Raw genomic sequence first — 18,664 nt, 5'->3', positions numbered from 1 at the left:
ACCTCACCACGGCTTGGAATGTCTAGATGTGACGCCAATATTAAGCAGTCATGTTTCAACCTGAAAAACGTCAATGGTTTGACCATTCTGTGGCAAATATTGGTCACCCCATGGATGCATAGCATTGCGTTCTTCACGCTCAGATTGACCAGACACATTCTTACTCCACGAGTAAGTTCTACGACAAAATGTGGCATGAACGTAGAGCGAGCTAACCAGGCTGTCATCACTCTTTAGCAAGCAGGGATATGTTCGCTTCCAGGAGGATTCGTTTGTGGAACTAGAAGGAGATATTGGGTAATATACCATATATATACCTTGCTGGTGGACCCGAAACAGGGCTTTTAAATTTTACATTGATCACAGACTTTCGAATTCCGATTGCTTAGCCTAGCCTCAGTTGTATTACATAATGAACATTGAAATCTGACTTTCAATGAGAGCGCCTAGCATAGCGCCAGTTGCATTTACATAAGGAACTTTGAAATCTGACTTTCAATGAGAGCGCCTAGCGTAGCACCAGTTGCATTAAGTGAGGAACATTGAAATCATACTTCCAATTAAGAGCTCCTAGCATAGCACCAGTTGCATTTACATGAGGAATATTGATTGAACTCAGACTATCAATGAGAGCACCTAGCATATCGCCAGTTCCATTAAGTGAGGAACATTGAACTCAAAAATTCCAATTAAAAAATGCCTACTATAGCACTAGTTGTCTTACATGAAGAACATTTGACATCAGATTTTCAGAGAGACTTTGAGAGCGCTACATGAGGAACATTGATATCATACTTGCAAATGAGAGCGCTTAGCATAGCACCAGTTGCGTTAGCTGCTGAACATTGAAATCTGTCCATGACAGGCTGAAGTCCACTCGCGCCCAATGCAAACTGTGGCCAGATCAGAGGATCGTCACTGAATCGCAGTGTGCACTCTGACTGCTAACTTGTACCTTATTGTTTTGACTGGCAAACATATCCTCCTTAGAATCACAATCAGACAAACTGGTCACGAAATAGCGTCCCATATATCGGAACCTCAGTTCGCTATGCATTATCACTAGTGATTTATAACAGCCATCTAGCCGGGTGAAATTATAATTTCCATGTTCTTGCTATTAGTTACTCTTAGCGTTACGATTAGCTGAGGGACTCGATATTATGTTGAGAGCACTTCAACATAGCCCAATCGCATTATATGAGAACACATTCCTATTTATTAGGCATGGGGAGATTAAATGAACTCCTGCCTTACTCCTGCGTATGATGCGATGCAGTAGTGCTAAGATGGACAAGGTAATACGTGGTAACCACCCCACGGTAACACACATGCTGTAACACTTGTTAACACCCATGGGGTAACACTTACGTGGTAATACCCAAAAAACGCCCATGTGGTAACATCACTGCAGTCACCTCCATGCGGTAACAGCCACTTTGATAACACACGGTAACACTCACCCAGTAACAACCACTTGATAACACCTAAGTGGCAACCCTTACACGGTAACCACCACTTGTTAACACATACGTGGTAACACACGGTCACAGTCACGTGGTAACACCCACAACGCGGTAACACCCCCACGGTAAACACACCAATGCGGTAAACTTCAAAAGCAGTAAACACCAACTTGGTTAAACCCACGTGGTAACACCAACGCGGTACACACCCACGCTGTAACACTTGCTGTCACAGATGACATTTTTTAGGGTGTAAATTTCACTAAACCTAAAGCAGAAAGTGTTTTCCCCACCTGTGAACCTATTCACAAAGGTGTCACCGAGACCCTGATAGTGTGAGCAGAGGAAATGGGCTTTGTTCGGGAAACATCCTTTACAACGCAACTTTTACCACGCAGTGCCTTTACGACGCAACTTTTACAACGCAAACCATTACAACGCATTGCGCTGGGGGGCGCTCTAGGATAGGGAATAAGTTTAATTTACTGTCCAACACCTTCCCTAGTGTCCACGGGGACTAGCGTTGGAATAGTAAATTAAACTATTCACTATCCAGCACCACAAAGCGCTATGCGTTGTAAAGGTATGCGATGTAAAAACCGCGTTGTAAAGGCATGCGATGTAAAAGTATGCGTTGTAACGTCATACATCCGCTTTGTTCACCTTGCTTCGCTGCAGCAAAAATAATTGTAAAATATGTCTTTAAGACAAATATTGCATTCTGTCCTTGAAGAGGAATAGAGAACCACGTTGGTCACTTAAGCAACTAAACAGAAGTGACAGGTTTGTATTTTTAAATGCGTTTGCATAATAACAAACACGCTGTGTGTAAATGCCAAACACGCTCGTGGGGCAATTTGAGGATTAGAATTGCATATCTATCTGTGAATGTATGATGGGATTTTTAAACAATACCATAGCAACATAGGCATCAAGAGCATAAGTAGATACAGTCTCCAACTGTGCAGCTACAGATAGTAACAAGCTGACCCCGCAGAAATGCCTGCTTTGATTCACATTTAATCCACCATAACCTCGCCTTTACGAGAGGAATTCTTGATGTGACACGAACCACAACCTTTTATGATTAGGCCTTCGTTAATCCTTAATGTGCGCGTGGACGTCGTTCAGCAGGTGTCGTTTTAATTCGTGAATGATATGTGTGAAGAGAAATTGATATGGCAAATCATAGTCGGCTCATTTGCTTTGGTCATAAATACATGACATTAGCTTAATAAAACAGCAAGCACTGACCAAGCCAACAGACTTAGCTTTTGTATGCTCTGGTACATATGGACAATGCATACATGCGCACAGGCAATCACAGCTACTGACACCCGGTTTCCCGAAAATCGAACAGAGGTACAGGCAGCCATGCCCACAATCCAAGAAATATATATAAGACTCAGACCCAGCCACTTTACATTTGCTGGAACGTGGCAAGTGCAAACAGGTTTTGTCTACCTTGGCAATGGGACTGGTTGCCTCACAATATCTTACTTTAATTTTGGCACCGCTACTCACACCACATAGGGAATAGCTGGCATGCAATTATTGTAAGTTTCCAACATTGTTGCTACACAGTAGCATATGCCAGGCCCCTTTCTTCAATCACTTTTTTTTACATCGATGTCGTATCTATCGCACATTCTTGCAAGGATAAGTTAGTGGCACCTGTCCATGTCCAGGTCCAGGCACATCCAAGATAGATTCCAAGAGTTATCCTGAGAAGAATCTTTCTCACACTGTCCTGCCTTCTAGTCGGTAGCTCATAGGAACATAGAACAATATATCATCACGATCTATGATGCAAACTTCAGAAATCCCCAAAATTCTCTGAATATTTGCAACACTACCATTCCTCATTTCCTTTCCTTCGTTCTTCTACTTTAAGGTGATAGTTAGGAAGAGTATGACCTGCAAGTAGCTGAAAGCCACTATGGAAAAAAATGCAACAGTCCACGGTGAATAGTTCTATACATCCTGCACTGATTGGGAACTTTAACAATGTACACTATGTAATACCAACAGCTATAATGTCAGCTGTATCATTACATTATTATTAGCATAGTGTTAATTAAAGTGTGTAACACGTGCTTTTATATATTTATGCTCAGCAGGGAGGAATATGCAGCTAGATTCATCAAAGTGAAATCGGCTCGCAAAGGGCCAGATTCTGAGAATCTGGCCCTTTGCGAGCGCAATTTTTGCATTTGGGATTCATCATCCCAAATGCAAAAATCACAATTATAGAATTCGCAAATTTGCGAGGAATTGCATTTAAGGAATCTCTATTTGAGATTCCTTAAATGCATTTCATGAAACATTTAAAAATTGCGAATTCGCAAATATGGTCCGCTATTTACCGGGAAGTCAAACCTCGTGGTAAATAGCGGAAACTTAGAAAAATGCACTTAAGTGCATTTTTCTAAGTTGTATGTTACACACACACATGTCCCAAGGACATGTGTGTGCGTAACACCAGCATCCAATGTCATTTCAGGGGTGCAACAGGGTGTCCATTGGACACCCCTGCACCCTTGAAATCGCAAAATCAGAATGTGAATCGCTAATAGCGATTCACACATTGATATGTCTTCCCATTCATTCCTATGGGCCTAGCCCATAGGAATGAATGGGGAGTTATTCCTTATTTGCGATTAGCAATTAGCTAATCGCAAATAAGGAAGCTGTAGGAATCGCAATAAATATTGCGATTCCTACATGAATCCCGTTTTGCGAGTCTGTAATAGCGATTCCTTATTATTCGCTATTACAGACTCGCAAAACATGCCGATGATGAATCTGCTGTATCAGTTTCCTACCTTCGAACGACAATGGAGTGGGTTAATGTCACAGTTAAAGAGTGACCAAGCAATTCATAAAAAACATGAACATGAATGAACATAAACGAAAACTGTGTTTTAGAACTAACTCTGTGTTCTTTCCATACAGATGTGAACGAGTGCGAAGTTTACAAAGTGGAAGGTGTTCCAAGGCTATGCATGCACACTTGCATAAACACTCCTGGCTCCTTTCGCTGTTCCTGTCCAAATGGATACAGGCTACTTGGAGATGGGAAAAGCTGCGAAGGTGACAACTAAAGTTCATTGTCATTGTCATTGTTTGTTTTCCAGGACTTTCTGTGTCTACTAGACGTGAGATAACTGAGAGGCAAGTTAGACTGAATGTGGAATTGCCTCAGCTGCAATTGGCTCAAAGATGTAAAGTAAAATGAACTAGGTCACTATTTAAAGTTTGCGGACAGTGTACTCCGCGCAAAACCCTCGGTCTGCCCGTCTCATTTACAGATGGGCAGACCGTAAGTTTTCCGTTGACTGAGCCCCTTTTGGCTCAGCTGACAGGAAACCTCTGATGGCCTGACAGAGCAGAGGCTGACAATGGAAGGGCATTACACCATCCACCCAATTTTTGTGGACAGAGTAATGTCTTTTTCAGCCGTGGCCGGTAGTGGGAGTACCGGCCGAGCAGTGATGTGGGGAGGGGGAGGGGCAGGGTGGGGGGTAGTAATGTATGGATTACGGACTTTAACAGGTAAGGAAACATAAAAATAAATAAAACGAATTTCGTTGCTTGCACTGCATCACCAAATGCGATGCAGTGCGCGCAACGAAATTCGTTTTATTTATTTTTATGTTTACTTACCTGTTAAAGTCTTTAATCCATACATTACTACCCCCCCCTGCCCCACGTCACCGCCCAGCCGGTACTCCCACTACCGGCCGCGGCTGGTCTTTTTTTCCTGTGCATTACCACCAGGAAAAACCTTGCGGTGAGGGGCATAACAAAAAGCATAATGACTCCCGCACCATTGGGGTTTTCTTCTAGGGTGTGGGGATCTTTGGTCTTTTGTCTTATTTTCAAAAACAAACTCCCAATTTAAGAACTTGTGTCTGAAAACCAACACAAATGTTAAAAGTTTAGTGAACTGCAATCAAAACTGATGGCCACCAGAATATTTGTATGCAAAAGGAACCGCTGTGATGGCAATTCCTTTAAAGGTACAAGCCATGTGGTCACCTCTACATTTTACAGACAGGATCGTGGGATCAATATCCTCTGCCATCCATCTGGGCGGTCCATCAAAAGATAAATCAGGCCCTTAGATGTAAGTGATTTATCGTTGCCTCTGGACCGAAGGCGATAGCCTCTGGGCCTTCAGACCTGTAAAAGTAGTCAGGTGTCTCATCAGCCAAACTGTGGGCTATTTCACGGGAATGGGTCTGTCTAGAATTTGCACCAGACCTGCTGGAGACATTAGCAGAGCTGTTTTAGGTAAGCCGCTTCCCACTTAAATCAGAGAAGTCACTGACCAGTGGTAGATCAACAAATCTTTATTGTCTCTCAAGCTGTTCTTGATAAAGAGGTGTGAGACTCACAAGTAGACACAATTAAGAAAAAGTTCTAGCAAATGCTAACTCCTTTTCCCAGAGTGGCATATCTTGTTCTATGCCCTTATCCACAGACACGGGGCATAGGTCATAGATCCAACAATGCACTTAAAATGACTATTGTCAACAACAGCAATATTTCAGCAACTAAGGACAAGCTTGATGAGAACTATTCACAGCCTGTACACCATCCAGGCATGCTGCAAGTGCCAGGCACATCTAAATATAGCAGACAGGAGAAAGGAGGCCACCAGGGGTTTGGAGGACATATTCTCTGCTGGACATGTGGGCTAACAAGTGACCTGTCATTGTTTACATGACCACCTACATGTGTTGTCATATCTACCACAAAGGTCTGTGGTTATTAAACTCCTTTGCTTTTCATTTCGATTTCTCTTTTACTTATTGTTTCCTCTTTATCTCTCTATATATATAAAAACGAATGTATGTCTGTCTGTCTGTCTGTTTGTCCTTTATGCATTACTACACCATTCATCCGATCGCCATGAAACTTTGGGAAGTTGTTGAGTACACTCCCGCAAAGGTTTCTGGCATATGCATTACTACATCATTCATCCGATCGCCATGAAACTTTGGAAGTTGTTGAGTACACTCCCGCAAAGGTTTCTGGCATAAAAGTTTTTTAAAGATCGCCCCCCCCCAGGTAAGCATGGGCGGATTTTGCGGATCCACGATTCACGAATTTGCGGATTCACGGATCGTGGATCCGCAAAATCCGCGGATTTTGCGGATCGGCGGATTTGGGGGCGGGGCTTCCTCGAGTGTGTGGGCGGGGCCAAACGGACGGCGCTTCCATGCGAGTGCACATGCCTCTTGTGTGTATAAAAGGTCAGAGACCGATCAGAGCAGCAGATTAAGAGACAGAAGCTCCTGGTCACAGGAACAGCACGGGGATTGCGCTCGTGAAAGTCAAAGATGCAAATGCGCTACTCTCGAACTGGCTCTTTTGGGAGCAAGAGGTTGTTTCTTCTCTTGTAACTCTTACTGTGCTCAACCCTAAAAGTCGGCGGAATCTACCCCTTGTCTCTCTAACATTGCGGCCAGTTGCAATTGGTTTCTACTGGATCCAGTCGCAACATGTATATTTTTAGGTACGGCGCTGTGGAGTGTTCTGATTACATAAAAATATTACATGAAACCAACAGACTTCTCCTACATTAATATCCAGCTCCTATGGGTAACTATAATCAACTCAGAAGCCATCACTAGCTGTGCATTCTATGTCTGAAACTCCAATGTGACAACAAAAAGATACAGTGCACATATTTATTACTAGTAAAATGAAATTTGCACCAATGGCTCTTGAAAGAAAACAGCTTGATACGTACTTGAATAGGGCACATCGACGCCCATTTGTAACAGGTTTTCACGTCAAAAACAGCTCTTAGCTGAAATAATTCTAAGCAAAATCTCTGAATAAAGTCACAATCTTTATCGTGTCTTTGTAAACCAAAGAGAAGAATCCTCAAAGATGTTCAATAATCATGGACATGCTTTTTCCTGTGTAGGGCTAACAGACCGATACACTGCATTTTACTACATTCTGCGTGGAAAACACTGCCTCCAAGCATGCATCGGTGTGTGCAATACAATTGAAATGCGTGGGGAGTTATAAATCTAAGAGGCGACAAACCGTAAACAATTTCTATGTAAATTCTCATGAATTTGAGATTACCACAAGATACCTTGCAAGCATTGAGGGTTCATTTTGTTCTGGGCTGTCATAACACAAAACACTTACAGCTGGAGAAAAAAAATAAAAGGCTCGGCTTAAAAATAAAACAGCAGGCGGCCATCCATCTCCAGAAAATATAAATTGTGTCTTTTAGATAACAGCCTCTAAGAAAAAGAAAAATGCTATTGTGAGAACATTGCTATTGTCATAACAGCATCACAGCGGATTTTCGATGGTATATTTGGGAAGAAGGCACACCTGCCCAGCCTCCACAACGCTCACGATTGATTTTGGGCTGATGAATGAGTCACTGAATTTAAGCTTCAACTAGGGCACATGCTTTATTGATATCTGCAAGTGTTTCCTGTTGAGGTTTATTTTTTGTGCCAGGACCGTCGTGCCAGAATGAACCCTGCCCTTCATATTTATTCAAGAAGACACCACCGTTTTCCCCCATCTTAAATAATTTACGATGGCGCCGGCAAGCTGCCAGCGCCATCCTGAAAAAGTTACTTAATTAGCTTCAACAGGAAGCTCCAACTGATAAAATAAAGCAGGCGCTCGAGCCCCTGCTGTATCTTATCTATCAGAGCTTCCTGTTGAAGCTATTTAAGTAACTATTTGAGGATGGCGCTGGCAGCTTGCCGGCGCCATCGTAAATTAGGCTTTGAACTTTTGACCGCTGAATCCGCCGCTCGCGGATTGCGGATTTTCGGTAAATTCGCGAGAGGTCGCGGACCGCGAATTTACCGAAAATCCGCAAAATCCGCGATCGGAGCGGATTTTGCGCTCATGCTTACCCCCAGGGCCCTCATAATCTTTCGAATACTGAATTTTTCCATTTATGTTTCCACAAGCACTCGAATAAATAAATAGAATTAAAACGACACTTTGAAATGTTTTCTATATTAAAATGAATAAGTTTCAATAAAAATGACACAATGTAAATTGAATTTTATCATAACAAGTTTCCTTGAATTTCCTTTCTTCTGAGATCGCAGCAACGCGCGCCGGGTAAGCTAGTTATCTATACAATGGATTATGTCAACACTTATGAAATGACAGGACGACAGATGTTGACTTTAAATGTAAATGGCTCCTATTGCAACTTTCAGATTGCTTCTGTCTACTAATCTATATGCCACTCCTTGCAGTATTGTCGCACCGCTGTTGACCTTAAATGTATACTTTTTGCTTACCTTTTTAATCCGCACGCCTTGTGTATCCATACCCCCTGCAAGTGGCCTGCAAAACAGAAACCAAAAAAGTGTTTATACTTTTAGCATAATAATCTAACTGGAGCTATAAGAGACATATGCAAACAGAAAAAACTGTATGTTGTTCTGCAGTGCTATAAGGCAAATTTGCTAAAAACCCTACCAGGCACTTTCTATGCTCCAACTACATCTTGTTTCGACATTATGCCTGCACCGAATTTGCTGACTTAAATGCCAGTGGGGAAGCTGTTTTTTTCAGGTGACCAGTATCACTGTAGCCACAATGAGAAAACAACTTTGGAGATATACAAGAAATAAATATACTGCTACTTATCTGTCATGAATGTGTGCCAAACATAAATATATTTTAGAGAGTGATTTTGATCTTTCCAAACAATCCACTGTTTTTGACTTACAGACATTGATGAATGCAACATCTCCCAACACAACTGTTCTGGGGGATCCATGTGCATTAACACAGGGGGTGGATTCCAGTGTGTGACCCCTGCATGCCCCAGGTCATTTGGAAATGTCAGCTATGTCAAAACGTCACCAAAGTAAGTATGAATGTAATTCACCTACGAATTTCAAATGTTGATAAAAATGAGGATATTTCAAATCCCTTTCAGGTTGATCATGACGGATCATGGCAAGATATTTTTTCAGTTTTTCATTAACTGTGTTTTAGGTTTACCATTATTATGTGGTTAGTAGACTGCAGTATTTGGAACAGCTGGGTACCCTACAGAATAGGCATAATGAGCTTACTGTGAAGCAGACTGTGTTAAGCATTGCACAGATATAAAGGCATCAAGAGAAGCAAGGAAGAAGTACAGGGCTGGACTGGGAACAATTCTGCTGGACTGGCCCTGGGGGGATGGGGCGTGCTTGTGAGAGGCAGCGCTGCTGCCACTTTACCACTGCTGCTGCTTTCTGTATTGTTACAGGGGAGCGATAATTCAGCGCTGTTGCAAAATCGGCCACTAGTAACAAAACAGGCCCCCACTGCTCGAGAATCGGCCCCACTCTTCCGGCCCTCCTGGAAAATGCCTGGTGTCCTCTACGGACAGTCCGGCCCTAAAGAGGTAGCAGTACTCCTTGGCCTACATGGCAGAAATTGTGCACAACTGATTAGGATTCTCACAAGTCTTTGCAAGGCCTATGGAACAAAATTAATGTTGGGCCTTCTAGTTACGTCTTCAATAGCTGCCTGTTGCTGTGAGCACCCATTTCTAAATATTAAAAAGAAAATGTACTCTGAAGAAAGAAAAATGATGACTTCTGGTATCATCCATTAGTATACCCATGTAGGCTGCCTCTTTATTAATGAAGACGGCAATCATGCTGTCAATAAACAAACTATAAATAAATGTTTCTAAAGGAATGCTAGCCCTGGATAGAGTGGGGCCTGGAACAAAAGGCCGCTCCATAACCTCCCACCCTCTTTTGAAGGACCTGCTGCCGACCTATATCCTGAAGATTCCATGCTCTTCAGAGCCCACATTGTGGGGCTTATTAAGCCAAACTGTACATAATAGAAGTTGTGGGAAGCTCTTGGATATAAGGAGGACATTTTATGATGGAGTGGTTCTGTCTGTAATAGTTAGAACGTATTTGAATAGAGGGCCACCAAGCTGACTTGCACCTTAGGTATCTTCTTCATGGTAATCAACAACATAGCCATGAAACCACACAGACCAGTTCTTTCATTAAGGTTAATGTGTCCCCTACATGATAGCAGGGTTTTTATATCTAATCTTGTAATTGTCTGTCAAGGTTGATGCTGGCCTGTCTCAATAAATTACTGTGCACTTCGGGGCACACAGATGCACTGCTACTTAACTAATTTCCAAAACAGAAACCGAAAAAGTGACTCAGCAACAGGGCTGGACATTTTTATACTTTAAAGCTATGGAAAGAAAGACTAATTCTTCTTGATCAGATTTTGTCCCCGTTGAAGAGTAAGGAAGGCAGAAAAGGGAGGAAGAAAGAGGAAGAGAAAGGAGAAGGAAGAGAACTGTAGGAAGAAGTGACAAGGGGAGAGAGCAGGAATGTGCAAGAGTGAATGAGAGGCAGGAAGTGTATGATGGTGAGAAAAAGAAAGAAGCTGGTAGAATCACTTGCAGGCAGCTTTGGTATTTAGTAACCACAACATTTGGCAGTTGGTTGCAGGCTCTGAAGAAAAGCTGTGGGTCTCTGCACGTACGTGTATTTATTATTATTATTATTATTATTACTTTTACAAATGAAGCACTAATATCAAATAAACACTTTCTTTTCTGTTTTTATTATCTCTACGAGACAAGAAAATGGAGTATGCATAAAAGAGCATGTTTGCAGTCGGAACGGCCTGAGTCATAGAGTCAGGACTTTTCTGACTGCAAAAATGCTTTTTCATATGCATAAAGCACGATTTCCGATTCAGTAACATGATACCAAATTGAAATTTGTGTTTAGCGATTTGGTACGTGAAAGGGGCGTGTTTAGGGCGTCCCTTCCAAATAAAGAATTGCAGTGGTATGTATGAATGTTTTGCGACCGAATCACAGTCACAAAACTCATATTTTACTGGCACCTCAAAAGAGATGGTAACCATCCATAAATGGAAAGGCATCCCAGGATTCCTTTTCCCATTTGTGAATTTTGAAACAAATATTTTTAAGAGCATACTCTTGAACAGTGAAACTGAGGAGCTTCACTTTCATTTCTTTTTTTTTTTAAACATAATTTTATTGTCATATTTGTAATACAGCACAGGGCCCTGACGTCCAGGGGGCCTGTCACAATAAACAGTAATCATCAGCAGCAAATGACATCTTTTCTGTAATATAACCAGAATACCAACGGGATGATCAGAAATCTCCGCCACCCAACTACCCCCCCACCCTCCCTTCCCCTCCCCGCCCCCCCAAACCCCAACCTACCTTGACCCCCTCCCAGCCCACCCCCACCCGTCGCACAGCTTTCACAAGGCCCAGAACGACACAAGAAAAGAAAAACCCACAATGAACATGTATTCAGCCACACACACGATCGGGCACTACCAAACCACTTAACTTGTCCACTCCCTCCTCTAGTCACCCCAATACAGCCCCTCTCACACATCTTGAGGAAGGTCATCTTGTTCCACAGGTGGCTCCAGCCACACTCCCTTGTAATCCGCCCAGCGTTTCCAAATTTTAAAATGTTTCCGAGGGCAGCCCCTGGCCATAAAGATTGGACTTTCCAGACCCATGTAGAAATCCAATCCCCGTTTCCAGACCATCAAGTTCGGAGGACGGGGGTCCTTCCACCCTTTAGCTATGTCTCTCTTGGCAGTGACCAAGCCCAGCATCAGCAGGTGTCGTTTATACACATTGCCCCCCACATTTTCCATAACATGTAGGAGAGCAAACTGCGGCATGCGCGGGAGCTCCCATCCCAACACCTCAGCTAGACAGGCCAAGACCCTTCCCCAGAAACGTGCCACGACCTCACAGCTCCACACGGTATGGAGAAAAGTCCCCTCATCTTGTAGACAGCGGAGGCAATGCGGTGAGGCACGGAATAGACGAACTCTGGTAAAATACACCCTATGGAGGTATTTGAACTGGACTAAGCAGAGGCGCATCGCTATAGCTGCGCCTTTAGGCGAGGCCAAAGCTTCCCTCCAATCCTCCTCCTCCAATTCACCTTTGTCGCTCTCCCAGTGTTTCCTGAAGGCTTGAAGGGTAGGGGAGCTATGGATAACCAGCGTTTGGTAGATGCGCGAGATTTTTTTGGTTACCAAGTCTCCCATAAAGACCTTTGCCTCCAAGGGATTGAAGTCCAGCAACGTCTCCAGTCCCACCAGGCTAGGGGACAGGGCATGGCGAAATTGAAGGTAACGGAAAAACTGGGAGCCAGGCATGTCAAATTCAACACGAAGATCCTGAAAGGATTTGAGAGTAGTATCATGCATCACATCCCCCAGAGTCGAGATACCCACCCTGTTCCGCCCACAAAGCCCTGCAAGGCGGCCAGGGCCAGAAAGCGGCCATTGCGCCATAGGGGCGTCTCAGCCGTCAGGACATTCCACCACCCCATTCGACGCAGGGCCAGTTTCCAAATTAGGAACACCGTCCGGGTAGCAGTGGGCAGTGCATTACGCAGCGGCGCCGAATAAAGGATAGAGTGGAGCGAGTTGGAGCCCATCAAAAAGCGCTCCATGGAATAGGCCGGATCCGCACGATCGCCATACCACCATTCATTGAGCACTAATAAATGAGAGGCTTGGTAGTAAGATAAAATGTCCGACGTGGCCAGCCCCCCACAAAAGGTAGAAAGGAAACAGGTGCGCAGCGCCACCCGCACTGCACCCCCCTCCCATAAGAACTGGCCCAACTGAAAGTTGACCTGACAGAACCAGCTGGAGGGAACCAAATAGGGATGATTTTGGAGTTGGTATAATAGGCGCGGTAGCGCTACCATCTTAAAGATGGCCGAACGCCCATAAATAGTGAGCGGCATACGCGCCCAAATCTTAATATCAGCGCGTACTCGATCCCAAACGGCACTAGGTTACGTTCCCAAGCCACCGCTGGAACGTCAGATAGGAAGACTCCCAGATATCGAAGCCCTCCTACCGCCACCTGAAACGAAGTGGCCCAGTCTCCCACCCTCGCCGTCTGGTCACCCACAACCCACAAAGTAGACTTGCGGGGATTTATATATAGGCCGGAGGTCTCCCCGAAAATCTGCAAGATTTCAAGCAGACGTGGCCCTAAGCGCTGTAGTTCGGTAAGAAAAAATAAGACGTCATCGGCGTAAAGCGCTATTCTATCGGACGGGCCTCCTACCCAGTCAAACCCATATAGTTGAGCGTCCATCCGCACCCGTGCAGCAAGGGGCTCCATGGCTAAAGCAAACAGATATGGTGACAATGGACACCCCTGTCGGGTGCCACGCCGAATACTGAAAGAGGAGGATACCGCTCCTACTTCCCGATCCGACGCAGTCAAGTCAGTATACAAGAGGCGAATATAAGAAAGGAAACGGGGGCCCAGGTTGAGTCGCGAAAGTAGGGAAAAGAGGTACACCCAACTGAGGGAATCAAATGCCCTGTCTATGTCAGCCAGAAGAAGCCCAGCCTGCTGCCCGTCACTTCAATAGCCTCCATTGCCACATGCGCACGCCGTATATTATGTCTAGTCGCCCTGTGCGGCATAACGCCTGCCTGAACAGGGTGTACCAAATCTAAGATATGGGTCCGGAGCCTATTGGCCAGAGCTTAGGCCAGCACTTTGGCCTCAACATTAAGGAGCGAAATGGGGCGATAAGAGGATTGCTGTTCTGGGGGTCGCCCTGGTTTTTGAAACACTACCACTTCCGCATGCCGCCAGTCGGGGGGAAGCCTACCCAGGTCTCTAGCCTCCTCCAAAGCCGCCCGGTAGTGAGGAGCCAATTGGGTGTTATACTTCTTAAAGAATTCACTGGGGAAACCGTTAGGGCCGGGGACCTTCTCCGTGTTTAACTCACCCAACGCAGTACCCAAATTCCTCCGCTGTTAGGGGAAGGTCCAACTCGTCATGCACATCAACTGACACCGCCTTGGGAGGCAGTTCAGCCAGGAACTTGTCAATCTGATCAGGCAAGAAGCACTCACGCGGAGCATAGAGCTCCGCATAGTATTGTGCGAAGCTTTCAGCTAGGGCCGCAGGGTCCGTCAACGGGTCGCCTACGTCATCAGGGAGTCCCGGCAGTCGCTGCGTATGGAAATACCCCTGGCAAAGCCTATGGAGCATTTTACTAGACTTGTCACCCCACTGGCAAATTCTACTACGTGTAGCAAGCCATACCTGTCGAACCTTGTCCATAAGTAAAGCAGCATAGGATTGTTGCGCCAACAATAATTGATTCACATCACCAGTCTCACTCATACGACTACGACTGCGCTTCAGAGCCCAATCTCAGCCTCAGCACGCACCAGTTCTTCCCGTTTACGCCTCCATGCAGCCACATACCAAGCGATATCCACCCCCCTCAGGGTAGGTTTCAGGGCTTCCCACAGGGTAGTGGCCTCCCTCACAGAACCCACATTAGACACAAGATAAGTAGACAGTGCCTCACGTATATGCCGCCTATAGTCGTCCCGCTGAAGATGCCATACCGACATACGCCAGCGAAACGGCTGCCGGCCCCAACCCAGCTGTAGCTCCACCGATATCGGGGAGTGATCCGACAGACCGCGAGGGTGAATCATCGCTGAGCTTAAGCAGCCCACCCTGGCCCTGGGGATAAAGAGGTAGTCCAGCCTCGAGAAGGACCCATGCACTGCAGACACATACGTATACTCACGCACAGCTCCGTGGGTATGTCGCCAAGAATCAATCCAGTCCATACCAGCCACCAACTCCTGCAGCTTCGTGGGGCGGCTCAGTAGCTCCTCCCCCCCACGCCGGAATCTGTCCCTAGCCACATCCATGACATCATTCCAATCCCCACCAATTGCCATTAACACATCCAGAATATCTGCTCAAATGGCGTACAATTTCTCAATAAGGGACCACTGAAAGGGCGGCGGCGCATAAACACAACCCAGAACTAGGGGGGTCCCCCCCACAACACCCTGTACCACCACATACCTGCCCTGTGTATCCTGCCAAAGTCTTGTGTGAGTATACGGGACTCTGCGATGTATAAGGATAGCAACTCCCCTGGACCCTCGTGTAAACCCCGCATGGTAAACCTGCTGGTAGCCAAACCTCTGCAAGCACATTACTTTAGTGCCTAACATATGTGTCTCCTGTAGCAGGAGAATATCTGCCCCAAGACGCTTCGCCTGCCGCAACACCGCCCCACGCTTAATTTTATCTAAAAGACCCCGAACATTCCAGCTAAGAACTCGCAGGGAGCCAGGGCGCCCCGGAGGCCCATCAAAGCAGGGCATCATCTGAAGGACGCATCAAGAAATACATGGACATGTGGACAAAAGGACAAAGCAAAGTTCGAACCGGCAGGCCTCCCCAAGCTGTGTAACCACCCCCGAAGCCCCCCCCCATGCACCCCTGTAACTATGGACTCCCAACCCCCACCCCCCACCCACATACCTCAAAACTGCAGAAGTACCTGTCGCGGCAAGGTGGCTGCCCCGGCCCCAACGTGGGTCACGAGGTCCCCCACGCCAATGGATCCCCACCCAACTAACCATGTTTCCAAAAACCACCCCCTTTCACCACCAACCCCACCATAGGGGGAAACAGGGGAGAGCGGCCCACCACATCAACCTCCACACAGCCTAAAACCGGAGCACTAGGAAGGTTTCAGCTACACACGGGACAAGAATAGAACAATATACATTACAGAGAGCATGCCAAGCCCAAAGTCATCGTTCAGTATTCAGATGCCGGGGATCTCGGGCTCTCCACGCCTCCAGGGGCAGAGCGCTGCCGCGATCTGGACCGCCAGTTACCTTTCCGGCGGGAGCCCTGAGAAGTCCCAGAAGCAGTCCCTCCAGTCGAAACGGCATCCCCCAATCCAGGCGGCGTACGTGGACGCACTTGCACCGTCTCGTCAGTCCACTGGAACACCTCCTCCGGTGTATCAAAGAAGTGAGTACGTGACTGGAATACCACTCACAGACGTGCCGGGAAGAGGAGGGCATAGGGGAGTTTAAGCTCTCGAAGACGGGCCTTAGCTGCCTGAAAGGACTGGCGCTGCTGCTGGACCAGACGTGTATAGTCCGGGAAGATCATAATGCGGGCGTTCTCGAAGTGGAGTGACCCCCGAAGCCTGGCCTGTTGCAGTATGACATCGCGATTGTGATAATTCAATAGCTTCGCAATGACCGGTCGCGGGCGGGCCCCCTCCGGAGGTTTCTGAATAAGAGCTCGATGAGCCCGCTCCACCACAAAGCAGCGAGACACAGTGTCAGGGGGGAGCCAGGACTCCAACCAACGGGTCAACAAGGCTTCCATGTCGCCCTTCTCGCAGCCCTCGAGAAAACCAACAAAGCGTAGATTGCTGCGCCGTGCGCGCCCTTCTGCATCTTCGAGACGTTTGGCGAGGCCCCTCTGTATCCCATCCATTTTGGCTACTTGCTGTTTCAGGGCTGCGACATCGTCCTCGACTCTCGATATCCTCCCCTCTGCCTCCGTGAAGCGGGAGACGGCGTTGTGCAGGTCTTGGCGCAGGAGCGAGACATCGGCCCCCACCGCTCCAATCTCCGTTCGGAGCGTATCCCAGGACTGCGTAATCACCGCCATCAGGGCCACGTTGTCCGGTTCCGACCCCTGCCGTCCTTTGGGCGCCCCTGCCCCTCCACCAGGCTCAGTGTACTTGTCAATAGGCCCATGTAGCGCCGCACTACCCTTCCCTCTCGTCATGGCCACCAGATGCTCCTCCTGTCTCAGTCCCGAGGGCAACGCACTTAAGAATAGAGAACGCGCAATCAAGCACCAGGTCCACAACCAGACACGAGGGCCCAGGCGTAGCAAGGATCAAACACAGTCAATTGGGGGGTCCCCACAGATGCCAGGCAGAAATGCGCTCCCCCTGCCATGCAGCGTTAATGCCAGGAAACGTCTGGAAAAGATATGCTGGGGATCAGGGGTCTGTGCAGGCCAATCTGCCGCACCGCAGGCCTCGGCACTGCCTCATCACCAGACACCAAGTAGCTCCCCCAATGCAAAGTCAGCAGCCACAGTCTCGTAGGAGGCGGAGGCCCCCAGTGGTATCCCTGCGAGGGTTGCGGAGCAAGGCAGGAAAGTCTCGAGCCCAGTCGCAGTGGGAATGGCGAGGGGCACCTTCACTCCCCCACCGTCCGCACTTCCAGCAGGTCTGGCTCTCCGCCACTCCGTCATTCCGACCGCCCGTCCGCAGAGTCTTCCGGCGTCCGGATACACCACGGAGCCAGGCCCTCAACCCAGCCAGCCCGGGCTGCCGCAGAAATCGAGGTCCCGGCGCCACCAGCCGGAGCTAGGCCTCAGGCGCCGCGGATGTCCCCGGCCAAAATGGAAGCCGGAGGTGCACCGGAGCTGCCACCGGAGCCCCAGTTCAGGACTCGGCAATGGTCAGACCGCACCGTAAGTCCCAGCAGGCTGTGAGGGCAGGATAAAATAGCGGATAATCGGTGGGCCGGACGGAGCTCGCCTAGAGCACGTCCGCCATGCGAGCCCTCCAAGCCACGCCCCCCACTTTCATTTCTTAAATACATCTTGTTTTCCTTTACGGGAAATGGGCTGCATTTTTTTATATGCTTTATTTTAAAGCAATCACAGATGTGTTAGTCTTCTGAATCCAGAAGGCTACCATTCTTGTTATGGTTCCTAATAAGTTGCAAACTGCAACCTACCTCATCGATTTGTGACCAAGCAGGAATTGCTGTTTGAAAGATGTACGTTTTCTTAAATCAGGAATTGCACTTCTCAATTGTGGTTTGATAAGATTTGCAATTAGGAAATCACAAGGCTAGATTTTTGTACATGTGGGCTTAAATGTCCTTGAGTCCGTCAATTAGTCACAGTCAGTCAATTACTTTATTTGATACTTATAATATAAGTTCATAAAAGTACAGATGAATACAGTTTAAGAACAGCAAAAGACAAATGAATACAATTTTTTTTAAAAACATCAATCAATCAGTGCAAAAACAGAGTGCTGTACATATCAGTGTGAGTAAAAATAGCAAAGCAAAATAATAACAGTAGTAATTAAAAACTATTTGACATTCATTTAGTGATGATGTACGGCCGCCTGATTTTCCACGATTGCGTTAAAAAAGACTGACAAACAAACCATGGGGTTAGGCAGGGATTGTAGAAAGAGCATTGCTACGCGACATTGTTTGAAACGAAATTTGCACATCAAGGGGAAAATGAATCTCTTACAGGGGTCCCTATAAAATTTACAGAAGAA

At 46.6% G+C, this 18,664-nt stretch overlaps 1 protein-coding gene across 1 annotated transcript in view; it reads left to right on the top strand.

The window, feature by feature from the left end:
* Positions 1-18,664, top strand: part of FBLN7 (fibulin 7) — an 877,728-nt gene that overhangs the window by 841,877 nt on the left and 17,187 nt on the right. Inside the window, exons 6-7 of the mRNA XM_078649036.1 lie at positions 4,422-4,559; positions 9,210-9,348. Of these exons, the coding sequence (XP_078505162.1) occupies positions 4,422-4,559; positions 9,210-9,348 (277 nt within the window). The remainder of the gene's footprint in view (positions 1-4,421; positions 4,560-9,209; positions 9,349-18,664) is intronic.

This window comes from Lissotriton helveticus, chromosome 6 (assembly GCF_964261635.1).
Source record: "Lissotriton helveticus chromosome 6, aLisHel1.1, whole genome shotgun sequence".
NCBI lineage: Eukaryota > Metazoa > Chordata > Amphibia > Caudata > Salamandridae > Lissotriton > Lissotriton helveticus.
The sequence above is the reverse complement of the archived record's forward strand: the minus strand, read 5'-3'. Positions and strand labels throughout refer to the sequence as shown.